General features: G+C 39.9%; 1 protein-coding gene across 3 annotated transcripts in view; it reads right to left on the bottom strand.

Annotated features, from left to right (window-relative positions):
- The window catches only part of NUP58 (nucleoporin 58), a 41,469-nt gene that overhangs the window by 26,182 nt on the left and 2,960 nt on the right, over nt 1-12,327 (bottom strand). For 2 of the 3 annotated variants that reach the window (XM_075419551.1, XM_075419532.1), the window contains exons 2-9: nt 11,117-11,256; nt 9,733-9,771; nt 8,083-8,235; nt 6,512-6,646; nt 5,668-5,778; nt 2,826-2,850; nt 2,309-2,374; nt 267-441 (exon numbers count right to left, since the gene is read on the bottom strand). In XM_075419551.1, the coding sequence (XP_075275666.1) occupies nt 267-441; nt 2,309-2,374; nt 2,826-2,850; nt 5,668-5,778; nt 6,512-6,646; nt 8,083-8,235; nt 9,733-9,771; nt 11,117-11,256 (844 nt within the window). The remainder of the gene's footprint in view (nt 1-266; nt 442-2,308; nt 2,375-2,825; nt 2,851-5,667; nt 5,779-6,511; nt 6,647-8,082; nt 8,236-9,732; nt 9,772-11,116; nt 11,257-12,327) is intronic. The other variant, XM_075419542.1, reaches the window with a different exon arrangement.

The raw sequence follows: 12,327 nt of genomic DNA, 5'->3' as shown, positions 1-12,327 counted from the left end.
CCCTTCTGTTGCCTTTGCTAAGTAGGAGTGCTTTCCTGAATAAAAACAATTTTATTGCTGTTGCACTTATCTGAAAATACTGACATCACAGATTTCAGTGTCCTCCAGTAACTTCACATAGATTAGAAGGGATTCATTTTTTCACTTTGTTTACAACTGTTTTAGTGTGGACACATGTGTTAACTTGACTGATAAAGAAGGATATTTATTCTATATGAAATAATCAACATACAAACCCTACATAACAAATTTATATTCAATGATACCTGTGCAGTTTCCACTTTCAGCTTGTCAATATTAAGTGTGTTTCTCTGTAATCCACTGGCAACTACAGACAGAAGTTGTTTCAAAGCCTTAATGTCTTCTTGTACTTTAAGCATCGCTTTAGAGGACATTCTGCTGATTTCTTCCTGAACTTGTTTTTGTTCTTTCACAAATTTCCTGTGGAAGGGAAAAAGGAGGAGTGGGGAGGCAAGAAGCATAACTTACTGAAACTAAAGTACCCAAGTGTTTACCTGTCTGTTACATTACTTAAATAGCAATGAATTTTTCCAAAAACAAGTACTCAATGGTAAAATTACTTTATAGCATAGCATTATCTTAACTCCTAGCATGCTAATATTGTAAAAAAAAAAAAAAAAAAAAAAATCCCCTCTAAACTTCAATAACAAGTGTTTAAATACATTAAGCTGAACCCTGACAAACTAGGACTCATATAATTTATTTTTATATATATATATATAGCAATAAATAGCATCTATGTAAAAGCGATTACTACTTTGAACTCACAAAAACAGTGACATACAGCCTCTTTGACTAGTCTATAACCTGCCTCCTTCCTGTCTGAGGGAAGGTTCTTTTGCAGTTCTGTATTCCATACGAGATCCACATAGTACGTGCAATATGGACGTAAGGGTCAACACCTTCTATGCATGTGCAACAGGCTTAATACTCCCAGGGAGAGATGGATCAGATTCTAAAAGCATATATGTTGGGCCCATTTGCGTAAATGTATGCAAAAGCGAGACTGAAAAAAAACTAGCCTGAGACTTCAGCTACGAGAACTATCCATCTACTCTGTTCCCAAGGTTAACCTGTTGAAAGGCCTCGGGCTAGTAAGTTACCCTGCATGCAGCCTGCAGTACGGTGTTTTTGTCACAGAGCACTGACAGAATACAATACTTTAATCACAGAATCACAGAACGGTAGGGGTTGGAAGGGACCTCTGTGGGTCATCTAGTTCAACCCTCCTGCCGAAGCAGGGTCACCTACAGCAGGCTGCACAGGACCTTGTCCAGGCAGGTCTTGAATATCTCCAGAGAAGGAGACTCCACAACCTCCCTGGGCAGCCTGTTCCAGGGCTCTGTCACCTTCAGAGGGAAGAAGTTCTTCCTCATGTTCAGACGGAACTTCCTATGCTTCAGTTTGTGCCCATTGCCCCTTGTCCTGTCGCTGGACACCACTGAAAAAAGTTTGGCCCCATCCTCCTGACACCCACCCTTCAGATATTTGTAGGCATTTATAAGGTCCACTTTCAGCTTTCTCTTCTTCAGGCTGAGCAAGCCCAGCTCCCTCAGCCTTTTCTCACAGGAGAGATGCTCCAGTCCCCTCATCATCCTCGTAGCCCTCCACTGGACTCTCTCCAGTAGTTCCTCATCTTTCTTGAACTGGGGAGCCCAGAACTGGACAGAGTACTCCACTGCCCTACTCTACCAGGGCAGAGTAGAGGGGAAGGAGAACCTCCCTCGTCCTGCTGGCCACACTCCTCCTAATGCACCCCAGGATGCCATTGGCCTGCTTGGCAGCCAGGGCACACTGCTGGCTCATGGTCAACCCGTTGTCCACCAAGACACCCAGGTCTCTCTCCACAGAGCTGCTCTCCAGCCAGTCCACCCCAAGCCTGTACTGGTGCATGGGGCTGTTCCTCCCCAGGTGCAGGACCCTGCATTTGCCCTTGTTGAACTTCATCAGGTTCCTCTCTGCCCAGCTCTCCAGCCTGTCCAGGTTTTGCTGAATGGCAGCACAGCCTGCTAGTGTATCCACCACTCCACCCAGTGCTGCGTCATCAGCAAACTTGCTGAGGGTACACTCTAACTCTTCATCCAGGTCATTGATGAAGAAGTTGAACAAGACTGGGCCCAGTACTGACCTCTGGGGGACACCACTAGTTACAGGCCTCCAACTAGACTCAGTGCCGCTGATGACAACCCTCTGAGTTCTGCCATTCAGCCAGTTCTCAATCCACCTCACCGACCACTCATCCAGCCCACACTTTAATCAACTATCATAAATTCAAAAACCTACTTACTGTAGATTTTCTACGTCTTGACAGATTACTGGAGGTAGATTTTCATCCTTTAGTGCTTTGCTATCTCTACAAGAGACAATGCATGTTTAGTTGGTGCTTTAATACTGCCAAACATTTTTGTGCATCTACTAAATATCATGAAAAAGTTCAAGTGACTGATTACACAGTTTTGCATTCATTGCATGTATGCCGCAACTAGGAATGATCTGGATTAATGCACACAAGCACTATGCCAGGGTCCAAGCCTGTGGTGTAAGTATTGTACACATTTGCAGAAATCATTTTTCAGACCACATGATCAGCCTATAGCAGATGCCAGATAAGCTGTAGGCATTGCATTTGATAGGAAAACTGCAGTGTTTAAGATGATGAACCACCATTACTAAATTGGCCATATTGCAAAATGTGGTTATTTACATTTATGCCTTTTCCAATATCAAAGTAGTAGAAAAGCCAACAGATTTAGTGTAGCTATTTTCTAATAAGACATGGAATGCAAAGAAAATATGACACTTACTCTGGTCTTGTTCCTGTTTTGTCATCTAGAAAATAAAAACTGTAGGTCAGAAATAAAGCTTTGAAGCACAAACAAAACAACCTTAATGAGATTTTAGGAAAGAACTAATGACTACAATCTGCTTGATTTCTCTTGATAAGAGGAACTGACTAGGCTAGCCATAAAAGAAAGAAGGTTTTAATTTACTCCCCCATCACAGATAAATATCTTTTCAAGAACAATGTTTCAACAGTTGAGGTGCTAATTTCTTGGCACATACAGTAATGCAAAACATCTTGTGTCACCATGCAAGTCACTACAAATGCACAAACAACTGCAATTGCATAATAAATCTGTTCCTGCTTATGCAACCATAACTCACTTAGACCTGCACACACAAAATGTTCAAGCATTTAAATTCAGCAATAGCAGTCTCCTCTCAAATACGAACGTAGTGAAGGTTTGCCCACTGGACTTTCCTAAGAGTTCTGCTATTGCATTAAGTCCAGTAATGAATGAGGTTTTACAGAACTGAAGATGTTACTGCTCACCTACCACCTACACACTCCAAACTATATGTCTGTGGATCAAGATGTCAAATGCCTCTGAGCAACAGAACAGAGCCAAAACCAATACTGTGCATTACACAGGCCATAACTAGAAATAGTCATGGCCAGGGACAGTAATTGCATCCCATACCACAGCAGCCTGCTAGGAAGAACATTCACTCAGAAAGCCCAAGAAGGGCGCTTCATCATCTTCAGCTGGATGCAATTCACACCCTCACTTCCCTCTCAGTGCCACCAAGGCAGAAAGTAGCTATGCAGCTAACACTAGTGCCACAAACATTTTAACCTGCACAACCCAGTAATCCTGGAGTTCCAGGAGAAGCTACTACTTTTAGAAGAAACATCTACTTAAATTTGTCTGCAGAATCTGCCACACAGTACATTAGAGAGCCTGGAGTCTCATAACCATTCCTTATGCCTTTTGCTAAGGGAAAAAAAAAATCTACACAAAATTGGAAAAAAGGGATAAACACCAGAATTTAGGACTCCTTTCTCTGATGATGATCTAAAAATTGGGTAGAAAACTAAGCATACTTTGCTTTCTTTCTCTAGCAACTTTTTTTTCCTGTACATCAGAACAATACTTAAAAGATACAGATTTGAACCAGATTTTTCTGTTTTCTGGGCAAGTGAATGCTCCATTTTTTACATTCTTTTTAGTACAGGAGGAAAATACGTATACGAACAGCTTCTTTTCCTGCAGCTGTATTTTAAAGAAATACTGGACAGTCAGTCTGCAGTCTCCAGAAGGAAAATATTTTATAACCAATTCCAGAAGAGAGAACACTGGTGCTAGTGCCTATCTGCCCTAGGATTCCTAGGGCACTTTTATTTGACAGCCACATCTCCTCTTCCCTTTTCTTCAGGAAGGGAAAGAAATAAAAACCTCCAAACCATAAAATCACCACCCTCAAACCTTTACACAATTCCTCATACAGCAGTACAAACAATTGTACTGACAGAACTGAGTAGCAGCAAACAGGTAGGGATATTTGTCAGGGCTGCTTAAGCCAGCACTATCTATTATGGGAAATGCTCCTAAATTAAAACATAAATTAAGAAGAAAAAAAGAGAAAACTCAAAACAGTCTCCTTTGCCATTTCCCACTGCTTAGCTAATGGATCTCTGCTTCTTATCCTGACAGCGACAATCCAGCTCACCCAGTTCCACTACACAACATATACGAAAGTCAGGTACTCATTCAAGTTTCCACCCTAAGGGCTGGGCAAAACAATGCTGAGAAATGTCACACTGAAGTAGATTTTCCGTCTGTGGTTCTCTGGTCCTCCTTTTAAGATACTTGTACATTATGGAAGTGTTGTAATATCCTAATATTATAATAATGGAAATCCCATAAGAACCTAAGAATCGGAGCTTTTTCATCAGTCCCAGTTTCAGTAATAAACTCCAAAACCAATCAACACCATGCAGAGTACTCTCTTCTACAAGTATGAAGAACTATGTCTTCATACATCACCCTGTAAAGACGGTTTCACAGAGTTTCTATATTTCCTTCTCTTTTAGCTGTTGGTATACCTGATCTAAAATTTGGCTTCTGAATGGAATCAACAGATTAAATTAACAGTACTGATTCCCCAAAGAAAGTGCACATTTTAGAATCAGTTTTAGTTAAGCTTACTCTGGAAGTATAAAAGCAAGACAAGTAAGTGTCCACATGCCAATGCTCAATATTCCCTTAAGTCCTTTAAAGCTACCACAGGGGTGAAGTTTTTGAAACTGGTGTTAACAACCTGATACAATGTATCAGACAAAACTAGGCACCACCAGAAAAACAGCTTTGAAGAATAACAACTAAAGACAGGACACCTTTATTGTGCAGGCTTTCGAAAAAAGAAACCAAGTTTAAGATCTGTTTCAACTGGAGAGAGCTAGTGTTTGCGATGCATTACAAAAATATAGCCCTGCTCCCCCCTCTAGTGGCTATTTGACATCTAGCTGTTCAGAAATCGACCACGGCTTTTCAGCAAACGTCCCTGAGTCTTTCCTCCCGAAGACTAAAGGGTTTAGATCCCAGTTCTCAAATGTTACATCGGCTCGTACTTCTTTTAAATAAATAAATTTACATTATATTTGCAACTAAAATTTTGCTCTTCCATACAAGCACAATACCTAAGAATGAAATTAACCGAAACGCATGTAAGAGCAGGAGGAGTGGGGATGGAGGGGGTGTGGAAGTTGCCAGCTGTAACTCCACACTTAACACAATGAAACAGTGCCTTTTAGTTTCTGATAATTCTCTCAACAAAAAAAAGAATGTTTTAAAACTAACTTACTCTTTTTGTCTGAAGAACTACTAAAATCAATGCCACCAAGACCTTCATTGGCAGTAGTTGAAGGAGCTGCAGTTGTCCCCAGAGTCAAACTCAAAGCGTTCTGCCCAAGTCCTAAAAGAAACCCAGACAGAATTTCTGCATTTAAAATGCTGATAACTAAAATTTAAACTAAAAGTACATACAATCTTACTTACAGTGACCATTTACTACATTTGGATTAAAACAATGCAAAACAGAGAAGAAAACAGATTGCATGAAGCTTCATACAACTATACACAAGTGTTTTCTGTAATTTCTTCACACTACTAGGTAGCTAATTAGATAGGTAACTTATCATCAGCATCTTAAGTATCCTTCCGTTTCATTTAGAGTTTAAGAGCAGTGTTATCAAGACTACAACAGAGCACCACAAATTTTTCCTCTAGAGCTGAAGACAGGAAGCGGTGAAATGACAATACTAAGTTAAAAGATTCCATTCAGACCAAAGCCACCAAAATAAGGAGCTTTCAGCTTCCCCACAGATAAAGGGGATGTTTGTATATCATTGCCCTCTCCCATTTATGATTAACTTCCTTGAGTCAATCAGCAATGACAAAGCTTTCCTTGTGTTTTCATTTAAAAAAAGCATTAAGTGAATTTCAGAATGAGAAAAAAACCAGTGATTTCAGATTTCATTTTTATCATCCACGGACAGCAACACTGTTCTTAACTGTAACACTTAAAAATTACACTTTCAGTGTGAAGGTTTATATAAACTAAATCTTGCATTATGAATTTATACAATCACACATTCAATTTCAGTGTTTTGAGACTAAAGGAGGAAAATAACTAAAGTAACTTTCACCTGTTGCTGCTGTGCTTGTACTCTGGAAGAGTGAACCTCCTAAACCTGCCAAGGCTCCTCCTAAGGAAAGGCCTGTGGAGGCAGTTGTAGTCGGAGCAGTTGTGCCACCCAAATTTAATGTAAAGCCAGTAGTTCCTACAGAGAAAGCAAATGAGCTTCATGTAGACGCTGCATTCAAACATATCCATAGACAATCTAAAATAACTGAAAGGTCTGAACAGCATCTTTGTCATAACTGGATAATAAACTCAATCCTTGTTTTTATTTCCTGCAGATCTTCCAAAGCCATACAGACTTTTGAATTATATGTCATTTTGTTCTACAATATCATAATCCTGATTAATCCATGCTTACTTGCAACTATATAAAATTTTTGAAAGTCCCCTGTGTCTTGGTTTCAGCTGCCGCCGGCAACAAAAGCACCACGCGGCCGCCCCTCCCCCCGCCGGCGTGCGGAGGAGAATGAAAAAAGAAACAGGCAGAAACTGGTGGGTCGGGATAAGGGCAGTTTAACAGAACAACCAACAGAGGGAAACAGGAACAACAACAATACAGATAAGGAGAAAACACGACAAAAAACAGACCCGCTCTCTCGGACCGCACCGGCGCCGCACGGTCCGGAGCCGCGAGTGAGTCCCCGCCGCACCGCCCCCCCCCACCGGAACCCCGCGTGACGTCACATGGTATGGAATACCCGGCTCTGTTTGGCCAGGTGGGGTCAGCCCCCACCCCCCCGGCTGTGCCCCTTCCTGGAGTCCGGTGAAAATTAACCCTGTCCTGGCCAAACCCAGGACACCCTGGAACACGAGAAAATATAGAAGCTGGCACAGAATTTATTTTACAGTATAATAGATCTAGCAAGTGCTATTGACTTTTTTTATTAAAATGCTGAAATGTTGTTGTTTTATGTTAAACATTAAAATATTTTATGCAAGACAGATGACATAAGAACATTTCCTCGGTAGTTTGAGCCTTCTTCTGGAATTAAGCACCCCAGCTTTTGGTAGGACAGGGAAGAACTGACTAGAGAAAAACCATAGGCATAAAGGGAGAGAGCACAGAGGGCACAGACAGCTGAGCTCAAATGCAGACTCCTAAAGCCAGTAAAAATTAAATCTAGTCTTAATTATCATCAGGCATGGTGCAGTTTAGCTGAGTTAAATATGATGGCAGGTGTGTGCCAGTATGAGAACTACCATGGAAAAACTTTGTTTCCACTACCAGTTGACCATTTCAGGCCATCTACTGACATTTTCCAAACTTCTCAGTTGTGCAAGCAGGAAGCTTTCAACCTTCAGTGGGGTTAACAACAAAAATAATGATTTTACATGACGAATCAGCTCTTGCTACACTTCTAATGAGTTAGATTACATGCTGCCTATATCACATGGTATACTGCCCACAAAACTTTTTGTATTAGAGTATCCAAATGTAGAACTAGAGAAGTCCAATGAACCTTCTTAAAGCACCACAAAATCATGTAAATACTAGAAAAATATAGAGTGTAGCACTGTTTTACCACAGAATTTTACTGTTAACTCCACCCCCAAAACCCCCAAACATTTTCCTACCTGCTGCGGGAGTTGATGTAAGAGCAGATGATAATGACAGGCCACTCGCTGAGGTAGAAGTAACAGGTAAAGCAAACGGCGTGGCCGAACCTGCAGGTTTGCTGAAACCTAAACTAAAGCCTGTGGTAGCTGCTGATGTGGTGGCAGGCGTGCCTAAAAGAAACCCAAAACCAGTTATCACTCTTAGAACATTCTGTTTGAGAACTAATGCTCAATTCGCCTTCTCTCTGAATTATTCCCATTTAACCATCATGAGCACCACGGCATGCAAGATCACTTGCACCAAGTAAAATATCCCCACAGCATTTTTAGATAAATTTCAAAGGCTTACATTAATTGCACAGGCATTTTTGCTCCAGAACTCCTAGTGATTCAATGGGCTTTTATCATGGACTGGCAACTATATCTAGTGATAATCTAGAAAAACTGTAAAAAAAAAAGAGCTTTGGCCAAGAGCATCTAATAGATGAACCAAGTATTGGTAAATGGAGCTACAAACAACAGTGCCCAAAATACAGGATAAAAAAAAAAATCTCAGTTGGATGTGCACACCAAAATGAACGCACATATCCTTTCAATTTGTAGACAACAAAAATACGTTGAGATGTTCTTCCCTCAAACTTTCCCTTTGAACACTTTTAAAGTAAAGCAAGTAAAGCTTCCAATTCCTGCTGTTTTCATGGTAAGAATACATTTTACATTCTAGAATTCATATCCCAAAGTAAAGGAGGAGTGTGCATATACACACACAAACCACAACAGCATGCATAAAACCACATGCTTGGTATTCTCAGTAACTGCTGTGTGTCTGTTTCGGATTACATCATTTCATTCAGCTATTGAAAAGAATTAATATTCACCTGCATAGTACCGACTGCCATGCATGACTACGCATCTCACAGTCTGTTCTGGGCTAGGCGCTGTTCCTCCCTTCTTCTGCCCATTTCCTTTGCTTCTTTATCCAACACTGTTTTTTCCTAGTTATTCACAGTATAGCTTCCTAAATTCTTGGACTGCTCTCTGCCTTGTAGCACCACCCCCACCCCCACCATTTGTGATAATCAAGCTCAGCTTCTCCTCAGACATCAGCTGCTGGTGTTTAAAAAGAAAAGAAAACAAAACCAAACCCAAAACAAACCTCACAACTACCCCCATATTCCTGTATTTCTAAAGACAGCTGAAAAATAGTCACTAAAGATGCATCAGAGGAACAAAAGTAAAATATTCCCAAGATCCACTCCCAGTTCAACCCTCTTAATTCTTCTAAAAGAGGTAATTACCAGACAGACCTGTTCACACAAAGCTCATTAGAGCAAGAAATTCTGTACAAAGAATTCTTTGATTATGTACTCCACCTCCCCTCTGCTGAAGGATGAAACTCCTTAGGGGTGCATAAATACAAAGTCTACCTTTTCATTGTGACCACTGTCACTGTTGTACAGGAATGAAACAATCGTTTAACAACAGGTAACAGTGCCCAGAACTGCAGGGCTCCACTCTGGTTTGCAGCTGTAACATTTGGGCTGCAAAGCAGACTGCAATTAGTAAGGGCGAAAAAGCTCACGTATGACAACTAACTTTCTATGTTACAAGACAGATCTACCTGTATGTTTTTTGCCTCTAACATCAAAGCTCAAATTAGGTCCTTACCTAGTGTCAGTCCTGTAGCAATAGTTGTTGCTGTTCCTGCTTTAAGAACAAAAACAAACAGAGTAAGAACAGTAACTGCAGATCACAGAACAGTTATGATAATAAAAAACAGGAAACAAAACACTGGAATAATGCAACATTACGAGACACTATGTAGACTATTATACAAGCTTTTTTCTGCAGTACGTTGCAAGCAAAACAACATTAACATAGAAAATCGTATTTGTAAGCACCACCAGCACAAATCAAAGCATAACTGGCTTTAAAAACCATCTTTTGTTCTTTGTAAGAATCTGCTAACAGTGAAGCTGATGTTAACATAGCAGTATAGCAAATTTCTTGACATTTCAGACAAAGCTAAACAAAAATACAGGAACTAGTAATTCTGAAGTATTTTTTCAGCCATACAGCAGTACATAACATTAGCATGTAAAACAGCAGATTTACAGTATAATGAAGAGGATTAGAGAGTCCAAAGTCTTTGTAAAAATCCTGTGTCTTGGGTTAGGGTTTCTGCCCCATTAAAGAGATTATTTTGAACACAGTGCTATGTCATTTCTTATTTTAAAAACCATCTGATTAGAAGATCAAAAGAACCATTGAGAGCTAAAAGAAAATTACCCCAATGTAGCCAAACACAGTAATACAGGCCTTCAGTCTTCTGTTAAATTTATTTCCAGTAGATTGGTCCTGAGAACTTCCCCTGTCTACTCACACAAGTGTACAAGAAAAAAAGACCATTTTGTCTAGCAATATTGGAGCCAAAGTAAAATTCACTAAGTTATGTCTACGTGATGGCTGAAAAAAATACCTCCAGCCAGAAAAGTTTTATTCTTTTACACTCCAATACTCCTATAAGAATCTATATGTTCATAGGCTGAATTAGTGACCTAAGAAAACGTTAACAAATTTCTTCATCCGTATTAACACTAAAAAATCCAAGCAACAAAATCAGAAAAGTTTACTACTGCAGGATTACAAATAGCACATTACAAATACTAACAATCTCACAATGTTATCAAATATTTTTCAGCTCGAAATATACCTCAATCTTAAATTATAATTCTGAGCACCCTGCATGAAGAGTTCGACTTCTAGAAAACATCAGGTTTCAAATTATGGAACAATTTACACATAGGCCCAGGCACAGTTTTCTGGCAACAGCATTTGTGTTTCTGCAGCATTGATACTGCGTAATTCTCAGTGAATGACCTTTTAAACTGTTCAATGAAGCCTCTTCACAGAACTACGTAAATAAAATTCTGAGCTATGGAACGACTGTAAAAAAAGTAAGCGCACATTATGATGACCCAGTTTTTGTGTACATATGATATATTTCTTCACTGTCAATTCAAATTTCTGCTATACAAGATTTTTTTTCTACCTGTACTGGTGCCTCCTAGTGTAAAGCCAGTGGTTGATTTTGGTCCAAAAAGTCCACTCCCAAAGCCCACTGAAGGAGCTGATGTAGTTGCTGTAGCAGTGGAAGAACCCAGAGTTCCAAAATTAAGTCCTCCTGTTGAGCTGTTAGAAAATAAGACTATTAGAAATAATTATTTTTTAAAACAAGAACATTCACCACCACCCTTATTTCAGTTTCTCTCCCACACCATCATTTGTTTTCCTGAACCACACACAGCTGGACAAGACACAATCCAAGCTCACTGCCACCAAACAGAAAGATGAAGGCCATCTCCCTCTTTCCTTCTGCAGCTCTGTAACTCCCACCGCTTCCCTGACACCGACTTCCAGCAGTTGTTCAACTTCTTGCTGAGCTGATACAGCTTGCTAGACCAATGGGAAATCTGAACTTTTTTTCTGTTAGATCACCTCATTAGCTCTGCCTAATCATTCTCCCAGAACTACTGAAGTGGGAGAACAAATGCGAGAGGCAGCACAAAGATGCCAACAAACCTTCAAGATCTTTTCAAAGCAGGCTGCAAGTCCAGTTAGATACCTCTGACCAGAAACCTCAACAAATGTTACTTTATTTCATTCTAAAGCAATAAGCACAGACACGCAACCATTCACGTCTTACCACCAAAACGCACTGACGTGTGAATTCATTTTCTAACCAAAATGGTATCCTTCCCCACAGGTGCAAACCACAGAGGACCCATGCCTATGATACTTTCTTTTCTGACTGTATACTTTTCAGAAAGTTACAAAAATAAACTTCTGAGCTATTTTCACAAAATGAAGGGGAAGAGAGAGGAAGGAGAGAATCAGAGAGGAGTCATCACCAGGAAAATTAAGCCTTTTTAAAATTAATTTTGGGTAACTACACATTTTAGAAGTCTCATGGCTCATACAGAACAAACTTTACTTTTAGCCGAGAATGCGTTATTCCACAAACCACGGGCAAACACAATAATCGTGATAATCGCTACTCAATGAAATTACAGGTACTAGTAGCCAGATGAATCTACAATCTTTAAAATTTTCATCTTAAATTGACAAAAGATCAGGTGAATAATTTTTTTGTAGTAAGCAAGCCTTCCAAGAAACTAGGTAAGTTTTCTCTAATTTTGCATATGTACAATAGTAGCACTGAAACAAAATGCAGATTAGACTTCAGGGTAACAACTGTCCAGA

This window comes from Opisthocomus hoazin, chromosome 1 (genome assembly GCF_030867145.1).
Source record: "Opisthocomus hoazin isolate bOpiHoa1 chromosome 1, bOpiHoa1.hap1, whole genome shotgun sequence".
In the NCBI taxonomy this organism is placed as follows: domain Eukaryota; kingdom Metazoa; phylum Chordata; class Aves; order Opisthocomiformes; family Opisthocomidae; genus Opisthocomus; species Opisthocomus hoazin.
Note: the sequence above shows the minus strand (reverse complement) of the source record. Positions and strands in the feature narration are given on the sequence as shown.